The sequence below is a fragment of the Heterocephalus glaber genome, unplaced genomic scaffold, assembly GCF_053883595.1.
Source record: "Heterocephalus glaber isolate CG9 unplaced genomic scaffold, H.glaber_assembly_v1.0 deba00001577, whole genome shotgun sequence".
NCBI classification, from domain to species: Eukaryota; Metazoa; Chordata; class Mammalia; order Rodentia; family Bathyergidae; genus Heterocephalus; species Heterocephalus glaber.
In genome coordinates, this window is record NW_028258358.1 from 8695412 (window position 1) to 8717826 (window position 22415).

A 22415-nucleotide genomic window follows, 5' to 3' on the forward strand; every position below is an offset into this window, starting at 1 on the left:
CCTGGGGCAGTTTAGCAAGACCCTATCTCAAAATACAAAAATAAAAAGTAATGAGGATGTAGCTCAGTACTATGGTCCTAGGTTCAATACATGGTACAGCAAGATGGATAGATACAGTTAGAAATATAGACAGATATATTTGATATATACATAGGGATTAAAAATGGAATTACATAGCAATTTTAGAAAATTTAACAATACTGAAAAGTACAAAGAAATGAAAAACTACTCCTGATTTGGCCATCCAATGATAGCCACCAAAATACATTCTTGAATATTCTTTTCATCTTTGAGGGTGCATGTTTATAAACCCCCTGTCTTTGGCTTCACGTATCACAAGTGTTTCTTCCATGTCACTAAGTATTTTTTAGATAATATAATTGTTGGCAGCAGAACGGTAGCTATGGTATGTACGTGTTTAACTACTCCTCTATTGTTGGAGACCTAGGTTATTTTCTATATAAATATATATTTATATGTTTCCTAGAAGGAGAATCAGTTTACTTTCTATTTATTTTTGTTTTGTTTTAGGGTCTGGCTAGCTATGTAGTTCAAGCTGTCCTTGAACTCTCTCTGTTGCCCAGGCTGGCTTTGAACTCGAGGTCTTCCTGCCTCAGCCTCCCAAGTGGTGGGTTTACGGGTGTGCACCACCACACTTGGCTCATCATTTTCAAGGTTATGTATATTGTTAGCTTTCTTCATACTTATCAAATTGTCTTCCCTAAAAGCTGTATAAGTTTACGCAACCAACAGCAGTGTATGGAGTGAAGCCACGAAGAACGGTATGGGATCTAGCACTACTTTTACGCATTTCTTTTATGAATCAGTGCCTAGCAGGGTGTTTCCCTGATCCCTGCGCGGTTCCCTGGGTGTTCGCAGTTTGTACCCCACAGCCTGGAGGAGCCCTTGCAGCTTGTCAGACTGCGGACAGCGATTGGCTCAGGCGCCGCTGATTGTGATGCGGCTGATGCGCCCTTCCCACTGTTCTGAGAGCTTCCGTTCAGGGTTTTTCTCTTCACCTTTCTTATCAGGTTCAGAGTCAGAATTCAAATATTGCTCAGTTTAAACTGCTGCACACCTGGTCTGTAACAGTTCAAGGCATTTATATTGATGTCATTTTTGTCTGCTTTTTACATTAACAAAGTGAAAAAAGCAATCTCCGGCTTCCCAAAAGGTAAAACTGTACTTTTTTGGTATATTATTATTTAAGATTAGACTAGATAAATTACAGTGCATTTAGGAATAAGTGCATAATGGGAGCTTTATGAAATAGTTCATGAAGAACACATTTAAATTCAAAGTTATACATAAAATTTATTTTTTAAGAGACAGTACAAAAATAGAAATTGAGTTGTTTTCTTATTAAGGCATCTTTTCAGTTTATTCAAAAAATGATATAGTAAAATTAAATATTTTAATTGCATACTTAAATTACATATTTTTCATCACAAGGGAATGAACAGAGCGTATTTTCTCCCATCTCTTAATCTTTTGAATCAAAATGCTTCAAATTCTGACTAATCTTAATAGAAGCTTCTATTTATTGTGTTATTTTTCTCAATGACTTTTTTTTTCATGCGTGACTACAAGTAGTTTGTTATTAATGAAAAATAAAAAAGATTACAGACGGGAAATATTTTAGAGGACAATAATTACCTTGTTCCCACTGACTCAGATTCTTACCGAGGGTGGACCCTCAGGAAATATAAAAGTTACTTTTAATTAAATCATCTTACCCCAGAGAAGAGTACACTCCATTATCAAAAATTATTTCTCCTCAGTCTTGGGCTCTTTTGTGGCCGAGTGTCACCTGGGAGTTTAATTCTGATTGTCCAGAAATGAAACACGGTGTGGTTATTCTCCCAGTCAAAGTGAATGAGATTTAGCTGGCTGTGTTACCCCAGATCTCCTACTCTCAGGCTCTCCCTGATGTTTTTGACAACTGACTATCGACGTTGCTTTTGCCGAGCCTTGAGTGAACATTGCCCTAGTGATTGCCTCATACTTGCCGCATCTCATCATTCAGAAGCTATTTATCTATTTTTTCCACTGCCTCCTTCAACCCCCACCCCGTGGCTGGATGCCGGTTCAGCCCCCACACATTCAGGGGTATTTATTCCCGTAAAGATAGTGACACTTAGGGTTTATTCTAAGACTAAATCTGTGTCGCCAGTGACTAAGGACTTAAGCATGCACACTGCTTCTACGCTTGCTTAGCCTCCTACCTAACTTGACTACTCGACATTTTTATTTCTTCCCCACAGAATCCCCTGTTTTGGCTCAGCTCAGTTCACACACCACTGCCAGGCCACTAATTGATTTCTGAAACCTGACATTTGTTTTTTGTTTTCTCCCATCTTCCCTAATGGTACAGCACTACTAAGCAGGAAGGAATGCAAAGAACTAGAAAGTTCAAAGTAATTGAGGATCTGTCCATTCACACTGTCTGGCTTCACGCCAACATAGAACCTGGAACATTTGAAAAATATTTATCAAGTTTTAACCCTTTTTGCTAAGTCAGTGAAGCAGGTTTGTAGCTGTAACATTCGTGTGAAGAGCAACAGCAAGGGGGCTTGGTTGAACGTGTTCTTTATATGTCCAGAACCGCATGGCGAACATCTCAGAAAAGGATTACTTTCCAATTTCCATGCAATTGTACAGGACTAAACTAGTTATTTTCTGTGAGATTGCAGAGCTGGATATTTCAGCAAAACCGTTGCTTAAAAGTGGCAGCCCTATTTCATGAGTCTTTATGCCAGAAATGAAATTTAAATAAATCTGCTGTAGTTGACTAAAAAGAGAGAATATATTTAGATTTTTAAAAACTGTAAATGCATTAGCTGTGAAGGCCCAACCAACCACAGCCAGGTTCATATCTGTGTTCATTTAGGAAAAATGGAAACGTGAAAAAAATTAACAAGACTATAAAAATGTCATTAAAAGCTTATCAAATAGTTGTGTGGGTTTTTGTTTTGCTTTGTTTTTACAACGCACAGCTTTTGTAAATGAAAGCATGTCAAAAACTGGTGTGAAATTTAGAAGCATTTCCAGGGAAAGAAATGGATCTCATTGCAGTAAAAATTTAGGTGGAAATACCGGCAACTGAAGCTGAGGTAAAAAGAAACACAAAGGAAAGGTCAAAATAGCCAATTATTTAAAAGCAAACTAACTTAAAAGCAAAGCAAATTAAAATACAGATAGGTACCAAGTTGTGCTAACTCTGAGGTTTAAAGTTAAAACAGCACAAAAGTTCTATTAAGAATCTCTATATTTCATGATCAAGTGATCGTATCAGCATTAACAGTCTTTGAAAGGTCAATTTTTTAAAAAAGCTATGTTAAACCTCATACCAATTCTAGAACCTGTTTTTAAGCTGTTTAATTACATGATTGGATTTAATATTAGAGAAAATTGGGCTCACTTTTTAAAGATGAAAATGGACAGCATGAGTGTTTACTTAGAAAAAAATTTGCAAAGATATTTATGAAATAAATTGGTAACGAACATAGTCATCAACCGTTCTCTGAGAGCAGCGATCACAGCTATAAAAATGAATCATGTACGAACAGGAAGGGAAGGAAAAGGAGAAAAAAAAATCTAGTTTACAAAGTAATTTTACCTTTTCTAAAGTAAATATATGTAATATTTTGTGCATATTAACTCATCCACATGGCAAATGAGACCTATGTATAACTTTGACAAATGTACTCTTTGAAAGGAACTTTTTGTTAAAACCTTTTGAAAAGCTGTTTCATTGAAGTAGGGAGGAAGCTGCCTTACAATGTCTAATGGTATGGTATGCTGTCAACATATGTACATATGTAGCAATATTACAGGCATTTTTATTGCAGTTTATTGTTCCAACTTCCCAATAAGCCAGATAAAATCATGTACAAGAACATTAAAGATTAAGGAAAGTGATTTCCTTTGGTGATTGCTGGCAAAAATTCACCCTCCCATTATAACAACATAGTAAGTGGACGGTAATATATTTACCTATTACTTTCCTACAAATTTGGATTCCTAAATTTCAAAGGTGCTGCAGTCTAATGTTTGCTGGCTTCCTTGGTTGTCTTTTCGTAGGAAAAGGTGTCGCGGTACTAGGTAAACGTGCTGTTTCTCTTTTGTAAATAGCGTTAAACTCCATTTTCCCGAACATACAGTGCTAGCAAAAAATAAGTCAAAGATGTAATGTCTATTTAAGTACACATTTGTGCTAGTTGTTAGTGCTTAAATTAGATTCCACGCTTTGGCTAGAATCGACATGGTTTAAATATTAAAAACTTCAAGATCCCCCCGGCCCCCCCATGAAAAGTGGATGGAGTGTGAAAACTTCTAGTTGCTTAAATACTGAAGGGGTGGGGTGGGGGCCAGGCTTGTATGCAAGGATTTAGAAAAATGCCACCAAACCTTTTATCCAGGGCACACCGAATTTGCTTTGCTACATGGGTACACTCACTGCTGAAGATACATAGAGACAAGAGCTGTTTTAAATTTGTTTATCACACTGCCCCTAGTTTTCAGCTGAAGAAAAGTACATTTGGCATATTTAAAAATACACGCTCATTAAACCAACAGCTAAAAACCTTGGCGCCCCCACCTAGCTAGCTCCCTTATGGGTTTCAGCTTCTGAGTTTCAGGTCCTTGCACAACACCTAAGACGTGCAATACTCTTTTTCTCCCTAATCCCGGCAGGGAACAGTCCGAAGAGATCTCCCCCCGCGTCTCCACCCTCGTTCCCCCTCTTCCTAGATTCCATCCGCTGCCCTCCTTCCCTCCGCCTCCGGCTCCGTCAGCCCGATCTGTCAGAGAACTTGTGTACAAACTGCGCGGCCGCCCTGCGCGCGAAGCTCGTGGCCCGAGGGGTGCGGTCGGCCTGGCGGGGGCGGAGCCCTGGGTGAACTTCTCTCTTCTCATAGGCTGGCCTTTTCGGGCCTACGGGCCTCGGGGCCTCCGGATTGGTGGCGGCGCCGTCGCTCGGGCGGGCGGGTCCCGCCCCCCCCAGAGTTGGGTGAAATAGAAGCGGGCGTCAAGTGTCAGTAGTCGCGGGGCAGGTACGTGCGCTCGCGGCTCGCTAGTGGGGTTCGGCGCTGGCGGGAGCGGACTCCGGCGAGGGAGAGCGCGCGCTGGGGCGGGGCAGGAGAAAGTGGCCGCCGGGAGGACACTGGCTCTGACGCGCGGCGGGGCGGAAGAGTTTTGCTTTGGGTCCGCGCCTTCGAACACTGACTGCCGTTGGTCTCCGGGTCTCCCCGGAGCCTCCTCGCCTCCGCCCGCGGCCCCGCGCCGAGCTCGCCGGCCCCAGCCAGCGTGGGCCAGGTGGAGAGCGCGCCCACCCCGCGCCCCGCGCCCGGAGCCGCCCCCCCGAGGATCCCCATGGCCACGCGGGTGCTGACCATGAGCGCCCGCCTGGGCCCCGCGCCCCAGCCGCCAGCTTCACAGGACGAGCCCGTGTTCGCGCAGCTCAAGCCCGTGCTGGGCGCCGCGAACCCGGCCCGCGACGCGGCCCTCTTCCCCGGCGAGGAGCTGAAGCACCCGCACCACCACGCGCCGGCGCCACCCGCGCCCCCGCAGCCGCCCGCCGCCGGCCCGCGGCTGCCCCCGGAGGAGCTGGTCCAGGTAGGTTCCCGTCGCCGCCTCCCGCCCGGGTGGGTCCCGCCGCCGCCGCCGCCGCCGCTGCAGCGCGCGGGCGACAGGGGCCGCTCCAGGCCGGCGCGCGTCGGGGCGCACGGGGACCGCGCAACGGGGGCCCCGCCCCGCCCTGCCCTGCCCTGCCCTGCCTTGCCTTGGCTGCCGCCAGGGCACGGCGCTCAGAGGGGAGCAGATGGGGGCCGGGCGCTCCCGCACTGAGGGATGAGCCCTGTGCTCGTTCCAGTAAAGCCTCCCGCGCCGTCGTCGCCCTTCTGTCCCTCCAGGGCCCTGGGAGCCCCTCCCCTCGTCTCGGGTTTGGTGCGGAGCAGGTTGAGGTGCTGGGTCTTCGGGGTGCATACTCCGGGGCTCCCTTTGCTTTAGAAGCGATCGCGGGGCCGCGTTTGGGAAACGAGCAGATTAGGAGTACTACGGCTCTATTGGGGCGCTTGCTTTTGCCTTGAAAAGAAAGACGAAAAAAGGCCGAGGGTGTTGTTTTCTTCGTGTGCGCTTAAATCTCCCGAGCCGCGCAGAGAGCTGGCAGTTGGCTTTTACACTTGCCCGGCAGCCGAATTAGAGCAACCGCCTGTTTCTTTCGCCCACGCACGGAGTCATATAGCCCAGAAAAAACTTCCCGGGACTTTTAGCTTGTCCCAAGGAAAAAAAAAATTGGAAACATACCCACATGCAAACAGCTGGAAGAGCTAAAATCAGAAACCACTAACCGCCACGGGAGCGCACTGCGCGAAAGGGTTTGGTTCGGTTTATTTCAAGACGCCCCATTTAGCAGCGGCTGGTATATTGTGTATTCGCTACCCATCACCTACCCCGAGAGGTCTGCTAGTGCCGCCGGGCCCGGGAGGACAGTGGCGTTTGTCAGAGATGTGACTCACAGGACTACAGCGTTAATTTGTATTTTTAAATCGTGTCCATCCGGGAAATCCTGTCCTCATCCACACAGTACAGTCTGAATGGTTTGAGGTCCCGGAGTAAACGCTTTTGAAATTTAGTAGCAAAATACAATCTGACTGCAGTATTCGCTGATCAGAGTGCCAGATTAATAGTTATGTGAGCCATTCCGTATACTGGGGTTTTGTTTTTCTTTTTGAAATTTCCCTTTCTGTGTTAAGAATTAAGAGAAAAATTAAGCCTGTTATAGTAGGAGACAAGATAGCTTTAAAAAGATTGAGGCGACATGTTACAAGCTGCCCTGTGTTCTCAAAAAGAAAACTCGCTGTTTGAGAGCTGTTCAGTTATTTCAATTTGGTAATTTTCTGCTTCGGAAACACCAGAGGATAGGGATGACTGAGCGTTTTACAGAGTAAGGGGGAATGTGGCATTGGCCCACTGAGAAGGACATGATAAATGTTTTGCTGGTGACTGTGCCAGCAATACAGCAGCCTCTCCCCACCCACAGGCTCCTTAGCACCGGTCTACCGAGGGAGTGATTTTCCCTTAGGTAATTAAAGATCTGTTTTAGATAGGGATATGAATAGGAACATTTCATTATCATATTAACCAATTACCGAATCTGCTGATTAAATCGACATTTAGATCAAATGTCGACTATGAAATGGTTTTGTTTCAGTGGATGCTATGTTTTGCTCAAAACATTGTATTTTAAGTTTCCATTGAACTGTAAACAGAAGTCCCCACTGAAATCGCCAAAGAATATTTTATATTAGCTATTTCGGAAATACCTAGCCAAGACAAAAAAAAAAAAAAAACCAGACCAAACCAAAAACCTTTTTAAAGGCTTGCACAATTTAAAAATTTTTTTTAAAAGATGTTAAATTTAACTGAGCAGAATTGAGGTACTTTGGCAATACTTTGATACTGTACTCTTTTTTTGATACTGTACTCTTAATTGTAAACTTGATTGCTTGTAGGGGGTAATACTGTATTATTGCATCAGAAAAGAATACATCTTGTTTTCTTTCCTTTTTTCCCCCTTGATTTGCCTCTCATGGCTAGATTTGGGGAGCAGTTTTATCAAAGACATTATGGAGACTTTCATAGGCTTTTTGTGAACCAATAATTATACAGTTGACAAAATAAACATGGTATGTTTACAAGTAACACCTAGGAGTTTGCCCTAGTACTTTACACAGGGCTTGTTAGGGGAATTTTTTTGTTTGTTCTTTCTGAGATGTGTCAGGTAGATCATGCATGTTTGTATCTCTTCTTTTTTAGACAAGATGTGAAATGGAGAAGTATCTGACACCCCAGCTTCCTCCAGTTCCAATAATTCCAGAGCATAAAAAGTATAGACGAGACAGTGCCTCAGTCGTAGACCAGTTCTTCACTGACAGTGAAGGGTTACCTTACAGTATCAACATGAACGTCTTCCTCCCTGACATCACTCACCTGAGAACTGGCCTCTACAAATCCCAGAGACCGTGCGTAACACACATCAAGACAGAACCTGTTGCCATTTTCAGCCACCAGAGTGAAACGACTGCCCCTCCTCCGGCCCCGACCCAGGCCCTCCCCGAGTTCAACAGCATATTCACCTCACACCAGACCGCAGCTCCAGAGGTGAACAATATTTTCATCAAACAAGAACTTCCTACACCAGATCTGCATCTTTCTGTCCCTCCCCAACAGGGCCACCTGTACCAGCTACTGAACACCCCGGATCTAGACATGCCCAGTTCTACAAACCAGACAGCGGTAATGGACACCCTTAATGTCTCTATGTCAGCCGCCATGGCAGGCCTTACCACACACACCTCCGCTGTTCCGCAGCCTGCGGTGAAGCAGTTCCAGGGCATGCCCCCTTGCACATACACAATGCCAAGTCAGTTCCTTCCCCAGCAGGCCACTTACTTTCCCCCGTCACCACCAAGCTCAGAGCCTGGAAGTCCCGATAGACAAGCAGAGATGCTCCAGAATCTAACCCCACCTCCATCCTATGCTGCTACAATTGCTTCTAAACTGGCAATCCACAATCCAAATTTACCTGCCAGTCTGCCAGTTAACTCGCAGAACATCCAACCTGTCAGATACAATAGAAGGAGTAACCCTGATTTGGAGAAACGCCGCATCCACTACTGCGATTATCCTGGTATGTGTTCCTCCTTGGTTGAAGCATCCACAGTGTCTGCATGTGTGTGCATGTGTGCTTGCTCCTCTCCCAACCCCAGCCTTTAAATTTACATAGGAAAGGGCTGGGGATTTAGCTCAGTGGTTTCACCACCTGCTGCACAAGCACAAGGACCTGAGTTCGATCTCCGGTACCACAAAAAAAAAAAAAAAATTTACATAGGAAAGTTGTACTTGACAGTTGAAAATAAGTCACTTATTTTCTTCTCATATCATGTTTCTGTGCTTTATCCAGTAGGTAATGAAGCATTTCCTCTATTTTACTTATTTTATGTATTGAAAAAATGGCTAGAACATTCTGGGGAAAAGTTACCTTGGTCTGTTTCCTCTTTGATATTAAAATTTTAATTTCATTTAGTTTGTTACTTTAATCTCATCCTAAATGAAGTGCTGTAGAAAGAGACTGTTGGTACCATAGGTACAAGACTGTCCACAGGACAGATTTAACAACGGTTCTGATAGTGTATACTCATTCATGAGATACGTGACCTAAAATATAAATTGATGACGGTAACAAATCTATCTCCAAATTGCTGGTGTAAGCTGCTTTATGATTAATACAGGGCAAGATCTATTGACAGTGGTACATGATATGGCATGACATGTTAAATGAAAACCAAGAAATGTAGGTGTACAGAAAATTATAGTCATCATGGATAATGGTCTAGTATTGTCAGCTCGACTTCCATTAAAAGTAAAAACATATAGTAGCTCTTAAATCACTGAAGTATGTATTACTAGTTAGTAAAAAGAACCTACTGGAATATAAATACAGATTTTCCATTTGTCCCTTGGCTCAATTACCTGTATTCTTTCCTTCTAAGTGATCCTTGAAACAAATCACTTTATGCCTTCAATCAGATAATGGGGGGAGCTCCTTAATATTTTTAAGACTGAAGCTTCAAATATTTCATCTAGCATGAAATTTCTTCTGTAAAGCCAGATTTTAAACTGAATCATCAAATGTAAAGATTTCAAAAGGATCTGAATGACGAGCCAGTCTTCCCCTCTCTCTTTATTTTAGGTTGCACAAAAGTTTATACAAAGTCTTCTCATTTAAAAGCTCACCTGAGAACTCATACTGGTATGTAATTTTCTTGTTAATTCTGTGAGTTGTGTAAATAGTGTAAGTGGTATTCATCCTTTTTAAAAGCCAGCACATGTTTGATCTCTTCTTTCTTGTGTCAACTTTTATTTTTTAATGGCCTACCTTTTCAGCACTGGCTTGGCTCAAAATGGAGTTCCTTGAGAAAGTTTGGTTTCCGGAAGGCTGATTTTTGCTTACGGAGGGCTTGTCCTGTCACCTCACAATGAATTAATTGGCACGCCCAAAAACAAACAACAGTGTTTACTAATGGACTTTTAAAAACCTTTACTAGTGATGCTAGTCCTGTCTGGAAAGAAAAAAATATTTCTTCCTCCATAGTAAATCATATTGCTTCAAAAAAGCCATTTTAAACTAAAAACTTTTACATTTAGCATGTACAGTATAACTGCTTAATACATTATCTTTAGTTCCCCTGTTTAAAATAGTTATGTTTGATATGTTTGCTGTGCCAGGTGAAAGGCAGGCCTAAAATTGAGGAGTATTAAAATTGGGTGGTGAAAAATAGGTCATGGTTTAAGTTATTCTATATTCTGCCCCAGCCTATATTTGATATATTTGAGAGGCTATATCTGTATTCTAGTTTATAATTCATCCTTGTTCAAAACTTTAAATTTAGCCCCCTTAATTTTGTAAATATTTGTTTTGTTAAATCCATAGCAATCTTTTAGGAGTTTTTTAATTTTAAAACTTTCTTTCAGAACCCATTTTAGGATGCAACTAGGTAGCACACTTTATTTAAAAAGCCTCTACATACCCATGATGTTTTCGAATATATAGATGGATACTATTTGTAATTTTCTTTAGAGAATAGCCCTAAGGGGAAGAACTTATATAAAGTGATTATACTTTTTTCCTCAATAAATACAGCCTTAGCTAAAGTTCAAAGAATAAGTTTGCTAATAAAAGCAGTGACCTAGCAAAATGTATTATTCCATCATTGCTATGGAAACCAAAATATTCAGCAGTTCCTTTGAATGGGTTGTTGGATTAGTGTGAGGACTTGTATCTCCCCAGGCTAGATGTTACTATGGAAATTGAGTTTTGATAAATGAAGTAGTTATCTCTAACTGCTGCATTAAAAAGTAAAAGTCTTTGCGCAAAGGTCAGTGCTGAGATAGAGCCCTAAGAGGAATATGGTTGCAGACATTTTGTATGCATGTGAGGAAGTATTGCTTGATATCGCAATGATAAACACTATCTATTAAACCCAGAATAAATAGTATTGGCACAGTGGTGCCAATACCAGGGCTTTTTGAGAAACTGCTTTTTAAAGAAAAGTTATCTCCTGCAGTTATCTATAGGGTTGTTTTGGCCTGAGTGTGTTAGATGTAGACAAATTGAGTATATAAAAGGAAAGATCTATATAAGCAACCCAAGGCAGAAATTATGTTTTCAGACAGTTTTTCAGTTAAGCACCCACAAAAGAATGAAAGTGTAGAATAAAAACTTCCACCTAAAGTTTTCTAAATACAAATGACAAGTGCCAGGAAAATAGTCCATATAGAAACCGTAAAATATTCTCTTGCAGGTCATATGTTCTATTAAGGAAATACTAAAAATGAGTTTTTACCTGAAGTTTTTTTCTCTTGGAAGTCCTTGAAACTGCAGGTAGGAAGGAGGGAATACATTTTTATGGGGTTAAAGTCTGCTAATAAAAGAAGAGTGCAAATGCATAGAATGATGTTAATCAGCTGCTTATTGCAGGGATGTAGTCAGGCCATATCTAAATAGCCTTTCAACCCTTGTCGGGGTTTAGTGCTCTGAATGCTTGTACCTGGGATTCTGGAACTTGACTTGCTGGCAAAGAAATTTAATAGTGGGTTGTCTTAACAATGCCCGCACTAACTAATAAAAACAAATGAAAGAGGAGGACCCAGGCCTAGTTTGAATCTCAGACATCAACTTTTTCACCTGATCATAAACATTATGGCCCCCAGCATCTAATGGGTGAGACCGTATAATCTGGTTTAATAAAGTTTTGTTTGATAGTCTTTCAAATGCCCGGGGAAGGATTGTACCCAACTTGCTCATCTGGCTAAACCCGTTCTTGGGTAATCAGAGCATTGAGGTTGTTTTCTCCTTATTTCTGGTTTCTAGACAATGCCTTTTAAAATTACCTGTGCGCTCTCCTTGCTTCTCCCCACCCCACCCGTTGGTTTTCGGTGACTGTATCTGAAGCCAGCAAAGGGTTGCATTTTTTGCCCTCCCCCGCCCCTTTTCTGTAAGGCTTAGGTAGAGGAGACAGTTTTTCTAAATAACTTCTTTCATTTAATAGCTTGTTTTGTTTCTTTTTATCCCCCTTCTTCCCACATGGACAATTTCTTAAGGAACTTTAAAAATTATATGACAGTGTTGATCTTGTATTTGATGACAAAAGATACTATTCTTTCAGTGACTGCAGCTTTTGAAGGCACCCTAGCATTTCTTTGGAAAGTAATTATAATTGCTTTAAAATGTCAAGTTACTGTATGTTTGAAAAATGATTTAAGCAGTTCAAGCAACCTACATCTAGTTCTGTTTAATTACTTACTCTGGATTTTTAGATTGTGAAAGATTCTTTACAATACTTAGGTTTCAAATTGAGCCTAAGCAAATAGTCTTTCCAAAGCAGAACTTTTTAGACAAGTTTTTGCTATGTGGCTCCGGCTGGCTTTGAACTCAGGATTCTCCTTAGCCTCTTTCGTGCTGGGATTACAGGTGGGTGCCATCACACCTGACCTGTGTGTTTTGTTTTTAAAGTTGGGATCAGTTTCTTAAATCACAAGTATAGCATTCAGGTTTCTTGAGTTCATACACTTTGATTTCTTTCGAAGCTTATGTAAATGACCCAAAGTGCTACCTTCTTTGTGAGGTCAGGCAGTATGCCCAAAACATAATTTGCCTCTCTTCTAGGGAATAATACAATTTCATTTGTAAGTCCATACAGATGACACAGCATATCACAGGCATCCTTTATGTGGGTGGGTATTTATGTGCTGTTTGTAATACACATGTGTATACATAGTTATCGTGCTTCCGGTTAGAAATAGTTACAATAGTTATGGCTGCTTCTGGACAACAGTATCAGTACGTGATATATTTTCAAATCAAAATATTTGAACTTTTAACAGCATTTCAATGATAATTCTGTAGAAATTCTTAGGAGTGTGTATTAGGGCTGTATCCATTGCTATGATTCTGAAATGGCTCCCAAGCACTTTGAAAAAAGATTCATAATCACTCTGCCCTTATGAATCAAGGTAGTATTTTATGCAAACAGCTTATAGGCTTTATGCTTATAGGCCTTACTCTCTCCTCTCCTCCCTTACTCATGGGCTCAGGCACGCTAGGCAAGTGCCCTACCGCTGAGCTACACACTAGCCATCTCCCTTAATTCTGTAATGAAGATTTACACCAGTTTTCAGCCTCAGCTTTCTAGAACAATATGGAAAGTTAGTCATTCTACAAAGAAAAGTCTTTGAGCAGTGCATACACTTAGCTCAAGTATCCCTCCGACTGGAGCCCCAGGTACCCTATTCTTCCTACCACTGGCTGACAGTTTGAAACACTCCCATAAAGAGAGTGAAAACAGAAATAGCCTAGGTGCCCAAAGGAGACTTTTTGAGTAAACCACTCTATTCAAGATGCTATGTTTAGGAAAGAATTCCATGTTAAGTTTTGCAAGGATTTTTAGCCTAAGACTCATTGTAAAGGGAGTGAATTTCTACATTCTCCCATCCTTGGTTACATGATGTAAGTAAGATGTTACTATATATGCTTTAAAATACATAAGCTCTACTTGAAATTTTAATTTTACTTTCTGGTTGGATACTAAATCCTTAGGAGCCAGGTACATTGGAACACACCTATAATCCTAGCACTCTGGAAGGCTGAGGCAGGAAGACCCCAAGTACAAGCCCAGCCCGGGCATATTTAGTGACCTGTCTCAAAATTAAAAAAAAGACTGGGGATGTAGCTCAGTGAAGGCCCTGGGTAAATTCCGCCCCCCCCCCTTTTTCTCCTTCTCTCTTTCTCTTTCTCTCTTTCCCTCTCCCTCTCCCTCTCCCTCTCCCTCCCCTCCCCCTCCTCCTCCCCCCTCTTTCTTTCTTTCTTTCTTTCTTTCTTTCTTTTGGGACAGTCTCTCACTGTTGCCAAGGCTGACCTCAAACTCATGGGGATCCTCCTGCCTCAGTCTCCCATGTTGTGATTATAGGTGTGCACAACCACACTTGGCCAAAATTTCTTAATTTAGTTCTTTGCTCCAAACTCATTAGATTTTGGTGTAAAAACGATAATATTGATAACAGGTTTTCATTACAAACAGTTCACCACTGAAAGAAATATTCAAAATGTTCTATGTTATTCCCTCTTTTTTGGTGAAAGTATGGAAAAGGAGTGAAAAGCTTTAAAAAAAAAACTAGAAAGGGTTTCATTTCAGGCCTTAATAGATGGAGATCCTGCAATTTGGTTTTATTTTGTTTTGGTTTTTTTGAGACAGGGTCTCTATGTAGCTAGTTCAAGCTGTCCTTAAACTCACTATGTAGCTCAGGCTGGCCTCAAATCTGCATTCCTCTCTGCCTCAGCCTCGAGTGCTGGGGTTATAGGCATGTGCCACCACGCCCAGCTAAGATCCTACAATTTGGATCTAGGATAGATGAATATTGGTTCTGTGTATAACCTGTTTTCTAGGGAGAAATAATACTGAGGAAAGATTTTGTAGGATGAGATTTAGTATGCAGTAAATTTGAGTATTTAAAAACCACAGGAGGCTGGGCATGGTGGTGCAGGTTTGTAATCCCAGCACTCGAGGAGGCTGAGGCAGGAGGATTACCAAGAGTTGGATGCTAGCCAGGGCTATGTAGGGAGTTCATAGCCAGCCTGAACTACACAGCAAGAGCCTGCCTCAAAACACAAAACAACAATCAAAAAAAAAAAAAAAAAGAAGCTATGCAGACAGAAAGTATCGCATTTAGCATTTATTGTACGGTGTGCGTAGTTAATATTCCTTACAGTTATTTTCAATATTATATTTTCACTTGCAGCTTTGAAGTTTATTTTCTGTATTGACAATATCAGGCTTATAAAAAAGAGTTAAAAAGTAGCTTGAGAGACTTGCTTGTTCAGACCCCAGGAAAGGTATTTGTGAGCATGAAAGCTTAGAAACAATTTCTTTTTAATGACTCACTGGGAAGATTAAACTTTGGTTCTGGGACTTGTTCTTTCATCTGAAAAACATTTACATAGGAAATTGATCAAACATTGTTTTGAGATGATAAAGCTTATCAAAGGTTAAGAAGTATAATTTGATTCAGCAAACACTTTTGACCAGATTTTATGGAGAATCCAAATAATCTCTTCTTACCCTTTTGTTTTTAAACTAATGGGAGAAGATAGTTCATAAGTAGATTAAGTAGAATTGCCAAAATTGAGATAGAAACAATCAGCAGTGACGTCAAAGCAGTGTTTTTAAAGTAATAATTTAATTACCCAAGGATTGTACTTTGGCAGGTGTTTTTAGTTCTATAGAATGTAATAGTTTACTTGATGACCCACATCTCTTCTGGTGAAAGATTAGAAACTAAGTAATGGCCTACTTGAGTCCAACCAAGTATCTCAGTAGCAACATTCCTGTTCTGTGAGCCTGTATTATTTATATTCTAGGGTGTCTTAACATCGATGTTTAGTTACTGCTTTAGAAGTGCCCAGTAGGTAACTTTCACTTAAAAACATCTACAGCAGAAACAGAGGAATAAATTTCCTTTGGCTGCTTTTATGAGAAGGCAAACCTTTAAAAGTGGAGCGGAATCTGCTGGTCAGGACAACAGGTTATGTGCAAATGAAAGGAAAAGCTGCCTAATGCTCATTCAGGGTAGGGGAGAAAAGCAAGTGTGGAACTTTTATATTCTGGTTAAACAAAGAAAAGGTAAAACTATATCATCAACATTTTACTTTTTAAGTTAGCTCGGGCTCTTATTACATAGAAAGTGCATCTGTGGGTTGTCTTTTTGTGAGGAGACTCAGGCGTTGGTATTTGGTTTCATGAACTCTGTTACTGCTGAGAGATGGTCTTGCGTTGTTGGCCGGCAGCAAGGAGGAGCCCACAGCACGCTTCCTCCCTCCCACCTCTTTGGGCTCAGCAACCCAAGCTCAGAGTAGGGGGCGGGCAGGAGAGAGCCCCGCACAGCCTCTGAGCAGCATCTGGGGTCTTGGGACTTCTTGGCTTTCCTCAAGTTTAGTCCAGTTCTCTAAAAGCATTTGTATAGCTTTAAATTACTAAGTGATTTCTGAATATTTTCTTCCGAAGAGGCTCAAAGCACTGTTCTACCTGCATGCAATTGGAGCCACATCACCCTTGATGGTCCCCAGTGGGGAAAAGCCCAACTTTTCTCTGCTTTTCTAGAAAAATAGAGAAAAGTGGATGACCTCACAGTGGCTTCTTCATTCCTTCCCTCCTGTTCATGATGAAAACCGGTTTGACTTTGGCCACACACACACACACACACACACACACACACACACACACACACACGATTGCTTCAGAGAGGCATCAGGGCCAGTGTGGCGGCACAGCAGGGTTGGGAGACAATCTTTGCCCATGATCACAAAGGCAAAACCAGCTGCCTGAAGCCTTCGTAAAGCAATATGTGTGCAAGTGAAAATCAGTGGCTCAAAATAGGGGGTTTTGTTTTTAAAGACAGGGTCCTTCCTGGCTTTTATAGTTTCCACTGGCCTTGAACTCACTTAGTAGCCCGTGCTGGCCTTAAACATTCAGTGATCCTGCCTCAACCTTCTTCCCGAGTGGGATTATAGGTGTGCAGCACCACGCCCGTTTTTGGTTTTTTTTCAGTCCTTGGGATTGAACCAAAAACCAGGTAAATCTGAGCACATGCTCTACTACTGATCTACCCCATAGACTAGTTCAAAATAAAGTGTCTGATATAGAGAATTAGAATGGTCTTAGGAAGTTTTCTAGAAGAGATAAGATGAATTGGACTTTTGTTGTTTTTGAGACAAGGTCTCACTTTTGTAGTTCAACCTGGCTTTAACCTGACTTGGCCTCCTGCCTCAGCCTCTCAAATGCTGGGATTATGGGCATGCATCATCACCGTGCCTGCCTGATGAATTGGATTTTAAAGAAAGTGATAAACTGATAGATTTCACAGCATCATTGATAGTGATAAACTTACAGATTTCTTGCTGGAAGAAATTTTCTTAATAAATCCACCACATCCACTCTTATATCCTTTTAATTAGTTCCCTTAAAATGGGTCTGCTACAAACAGGATGACTGTATCTAGTAAATATTAGATATTTGCAAATGCTAATACTACTCATTTCTTTTTTTAGTGGTGGTGGTACTGGGAATTGAACCCAGGGCCTTCACATTGAGCTACATCCCCACCCCTTTATATTCTGAAACAATATAAAGTTTGCCCAGGCTGGACTCCTGCTTTAGTCTCTCCAAGGCCTGGGATTACAGGCAGATGCACCTTCACCACTTCTGTAAAATACACCTTTCTCTGTTCCAAACGGAGATCTGTTCAGTGAGCTCTGATAAAATTATTTAAATTAGAAATTACTACCACAGATATATGAAAATATGAATTACTGAGCTAAATCATCTCACTTGATCAGTTTCCTCAGATATCTGAATATTATTTTCCCATGAAATTTTTTCCCTCTTGATTATTAGAAGCAAATTGATATGCTAAATTCTGTAAGTCTGCGATGGTGGGGGAAACACCTGTTACTGTACTTCAGTTCTTTGAGGTCAGAGAACAAGTCTTGTTTTACAAGGTGTCTTTAGTAAACCCTGGCTATAATTCTGATGGTTTTTAGCTTCTATCTTCACGAAATGTAATTGATTCTATTATCTTTTGGTCATCGAGAAGCAGATAATGCAGATTTCATGTAATGAGCTCTAAAAAGTGACTTAATGTAACTATTTAAAAAGAAATACTTCCTTGTGTGATTTTCTTCCTGTTAGAAGAGTGTACATAGAATGTTCTAGAGAATGTTCCTCTTTTTATAGAATGTTCTAGAGAAAGGCCTTAGTATGAGTCTATTCAGTGTGTTCAGCAGAGCAGAGAAACCTCCCATTCCTGTTCCATTGTGGTAGGTTCAAAAGTCATGGTTTTTCAGTTCTTCACAGCAAGAAAGATGTTTTAGTTTCTATGGAATATTTTTTCAGTGCAAACATTTGCTACCTCACTGAAAACCACCTGGTCTGGGAGAAAGGATGCTCCCTGGGCAGTCCTTGGTGATGGCCAAGGGGCTCCGTAGAGGGCTGCTCTGCCAGGGTGCGCCCCGGGCTTCAGCTTTTGGAACTTTAATGGGTACTGTAAGGGGTGTTGTGGGTCTATGAAGCTATTATTTATCGTGCACAAGTGGCCTTAGAAGATTCTAAATACATTTGAACAATATTATATGTGTGTTCTTTGTATCATTCAGAGTGAATGAGAGTTTGCTAATGGGAGACTTAAGTGGGACATTAAGGAAAAGCGGCAGGAAGGATGCTTAGTGTGGAGCTCACAGATCACTTCTCTGTTGTGAGGATTAATAAGCAAGACAGTGAGAAAGGGTTAGGTGCCCTCGGTGAGTGTTTGTCCCATTTACTGGTAATGTTTCTGGTTAGAACATTTGTATAAAATGTTAATGGCTTATCAGTATGGATAGTATGGGTGTTTAACTTGGACACTTTTTTCCCAAGACTAAGAATTCTTAGCAAACTGTTTCTATAATTTTCAAGTAGAATAAGAAAATGCACACTTTATTTGAGGGAAAGCTGAGGATTGTTTTCCATGCTGTACAGATTTGTCACTTTTTTCTCTTTGCCTTTGGAAAGTTTCACATTAACAGCATGAGAACTTAAAAATATAGTTGATGTTGAAAGAGCTTAACTAAATATTTTAAATTGGTGGTATTGGAAAGAGATTCTGTAAAAATCCAATTAAACTTTTGAAAGCTCTATCCTGTTGAAATATAACTTGAAGGAAGTCAGTTTGGTTTCCCAGAAGTACTGTGCATAGTGTTTTTGGCTGAGGAAGAAAGGCTTAAGTCTGCTGTTTGGCTAGAAATTGGGTACCAGCTTCCTCTATGGTGTTTTACTTGCACAGTGTTGACACTTGAACAAATCCCATAGAAACTGCCCCAAGTAGGGAAAGCTGTCCCTGCTTTTATCAAAAGACTTGGCCCCAATAACTACAGCTCCAGACACTAGCAGCATTCTTGGCTGACTAATCTATAGATGTGCATAAATTGAGAGCTAAGACTCCAAATGTTTTAGGAACTTTAATGGCTACTGTATTTCAACCAATCAGTAGAGTAAACTTTAAAAAATATTGGTGCAGTTTATTGCTCCATAGCCAATAAAAATAGTGAACAAAAAGAGTCTAGTGTCCCTTGTTTCTTAAATAAATTGAAAATACAGTTCTGCTATTTAATTATTAAAGTTAAAAAAAATAGAATGATTTCTTTTAAAATTGGGCCTCTTTAGGAACTTTTCCTTGCCTCAAACACCAGAAATAGCCTTTTTCCATTAAATTTTAGTATTTAACCAATGTTTCTGTGATTTATTTTCATGAGGAACAAAACAAAACACTTGTATAAAATTGTTTCATATATATACATATACACACACACATACACATTTACCCCTGATACTAAAGTGTTTCTGTGTATCAGACAGTTATGTAACTAAGTGAAAGAAAGGTGATTTATCTCTTACGTTAAAACTTAGGTTTGAATGTTAGCTTACATTTCTAATTATAATCTATTGTGAGAAAAAGAAAACATCCAGAATTGAGATACGCAGTTTAAGAAAAGTATGGCTTGGATCACAGCAAGAAGAGGGCAGAGGAAAGGTGACAGGTGTGTGTTGTAGGAGGGGAAGACGTGAAATGGCTGGGGCCAATTGTGCATGGCTTGTCCTGGCCCTCGGTCCTTATGCCGAGGGATTGTAAGTAAGGGTCTGCAGTCTGCAAGCTAGAGGCCTTAGCCGATTTGGACCATGTCTCACAATTCAGGCTCTGTAATCTTACAACTCCCTAAATATGATACTGCTAAATTAAGCAGAAAGTTTGTTGAATTCCATTGGTACTAAAGAAAACTTTTCTGAGGTTCTTCTCTTTCAGAAGAAAACATTTTAAAAAGGAATTTAGGAGAAAATTATCCATATAAAAACCCAGCTGTATGCCCACAGTACTTTAATATGTAAATCTGTCTTTTTTGGGGGTGGGGGTGGTGGTAGTAGGACTAAACCCAGGGCCTTTGCACCAAGCTATTTCCCCAGCACTTTTTTATTTTTTATTTTGAGACAGGGTCTTGCTCAGTTATGAAGTTAAGTTACCCAGACGGAACTCAAGCATGGACTCCTGCCTTAGCTTACCGTAGTGCTGGGATTATGGGTGTGCATCTATCTCCATACCCAGCTGCTTGGTGCAACACAAAAGAAAAATTAAATGCACATATCAGCAAATAGAGTTGTCATGGTTGTTTCATAGTCCGAGACTTCACCATTGTGAACTTACCAGTACCAGACTTTGTGGTTAAGGGATTTATTATATATCAAATGCATAAAGCTTTAAAAACCATTCGGCTTTAAGCCAGCCATGGTGATGCCCGCCTGTGATCCCAGCACTCAGAGGCTGGGGCAGGAGGATCGCTGCAAGATTGAGGCCAGCCTCAGCAACGCAGCAGTTAACTTCAGGGTTAGCCTGGACTATTGAGAGGGACTGTGTCTCCCTTTTACTTACCACACTCCCTCCAAAAAAAAAGCCATTCCCCTTAAATATTTTGTTTTGTTTTGTACAATCCATAGAAGAGGGTGAATAGATGTGCTAGTGTGGATCTAAGGATATTAGAATGATGTCCACGATGTCTGACCTCCAGCAGGCGCCTCACCCTTCTGTTGCTTGTCACAGGTGAGAAGCCCTACAAGTGCACGTGGGAAGGCTGTGACTGGAGGTTCGCGAGGTCGGACGAGCTCACGCGCCACTACCGCAAGCACACGGGCGCCAAGCCCTTCCAGTGCGCCGTGTGCAACCGCAGCTTCTCGCGCTCCGACCACCTGGCACTGCACATGAAGAGGCACCAGAACTGACCGCCGGGCCCACAGCGACCTGCCTCACTATCACAACAGAGAAAGAAAAAACTGGAAATGTATATTTTGTATATGTGAGAAAACAGGGAATACATTGTATCAATACCAAAGTGTTTGGTCATTTTAAGAATTGGGAATGCTTGCTGTAATGTACGTGGTTTCCCTCAATCAAGCAGGTTTCATCTCATGCCAGGCAGCCGCACCTGGACAGGGGAGGCTGGGGTGAGGGCTGAGTGCTCAGACGGGCACCAGGTGACTGTGAAGGTGGCTGGCACCGGAGGAAGGACAGGTTATGTGTCGAGAGTTCCTTAACATGAGATAATTCCTTAGGTACCCAGTGTACCTGGCAGTTCACAAATAGCCATTGAACAAATGTGTTTTTTCTTTTTAAATATATATGAGTTGCCTATATTTGCTATTTGAAATTTTGTAAATATGCAAATCAGCTTTATAGGTTTATTAGAAGTTTTTTAGGATTCTTTTTGGGGAAAAAAAATCATACTGCTTTTGAAAATAACCATGAATACATTTACAGTTAGAATTTGTGGTAAGATACCTCTCAAAACATTACCAAATTCATTTCTTTAGGGGGAAGGAATAATCTTTCAAATGAACTTTAAAAAGCAAATTTCATGCACTGATTAAAATAGGATTATTTTAAATACAAGAGTTTTATATGAATTGTAAACTGAGGAGCTTAAAGATGGTTACAATATACAAAAGTGAAACCTCTTACGATAAGCTAAACACAGTATCATTTTTAAAAAGAAGGACTTAATGTAGTTTTCACATGACAGCGCTGAACTTAAGATGCAGTTTTCGTATACTGAGATGTTCACTTGTGCAGTTCTGTTGGTTAAATGACAGTTCATGTGGATTTTGCATGTAATATACAGTGAGACACAGTAATTTGACCTAAATTACAGTGCAGTTTAGTTAATCTATTGTTAATACTGACTCAGTGTCTGCCTTTAAGTATCAATGGTATGTTGGAAACTTAAGGAAGCAAGTGCTACATATATGCAATATAAAATAGTAATGTGATGCCGATGCTGTTAACCAAAGGGCAGAATAATAAGCAAAATGCCAAAAGGGGTCTTAATTGAAATGAAAACTTAATTTTGTTTTTAAAATATTGTTTATCTTTATTTATTTTGTGGTAATATAGCAAGTTTTTTTTTAGAAAACAATTTTCATAACTTGATAAATTATAGTTTTGTTTGTTAGAAAAGTTGCTCTAAAAATGTGTAAATAGGTGACAAATGGTGTAAATAATTTTGTAAGAGGCTTAAAATGTTTATACGTGGAAACATACCTACATAAAAAGCATAAATTGGTTGCTGTTTTGCTTCTTTTTCCCTCTTATTTTTGTATTGTGGTCATTTCCTATGCAAATAATGGAGCAAACAGCTGTATAGTTGTAGAATTTTTTGAGAGAATGAGATGTTTATATATTAACGACAATTTTTTTTGGAAAATAAAAAGTGCCTAAAAGAA

The 22415-nt window shown here is 40.7% G+C and overlaps 1 protein-coding gene across 2 annotated transcripts; it reads left to right on the forward strand.

Annotated features, from left to right (window-relative positions):
* The first annotated feature begins 1005 nt into the window (after nucleotides 1–1005).
* Klf5 (KLF transcription factor 5) lies at nucleotides 1006–22415 on the forward strand. Of its 2 annotated transcripts, none has more exons than XM_004845255.4 (4): nucleotides 1006–1174; nucleotides 7819–8692; nucleotides 9755–9814; nucleotides 20740–22415. In XM_004845255.4, exons 2-4 carry the CDS (start codon nucleotides 7831–7833, stop codon nucleotides 20916–20918), a joined length of 1101 nt encoding a protein of 366 aa, XP_004845312.1. In that variant the 5' UTR covers nucleotides 1006–1174; nucleotides 7819–7830; the 3' UTR covers nucleotides 20919–22415. The 2 variants fall into 2 exon arrangements, with proteins under 2 accessions (XP_004845312.1, XP_004845311.1); XM_004845254.4 differs by lacking the exon at nucleotides 1006–1174 and adding an exon at nucleotides 5027–5616.

What these genes read in the sequence shown, in the direction of transcription:
- Klf5 (XM_004845254.4), top strand. Translation starts at nt 5,374, where the DNA reads ATGGCCACGCGGGTGCTGACCATGAGCGCCCGCCTGGGCCCCGCGCCC. An exon ending in CCCCGGAGGAGCTGGTCCAG is followed by an intron (nt 5,617 to 7,818) that starts GTAGGTTCCCGT and finishes CTTCTTTTTTAG; the next exon opens with ACAAGATGTGAAATGGAGAA. An exon ending in TCACCTGAGAACTCATACTG is followed by an intron (nt 9,815 to 20,739) that starts GTATGTAATTTT and finishes TGCTTGTCACAG; the next exon opens with GTGAGAAGCCCTACAAGTGC.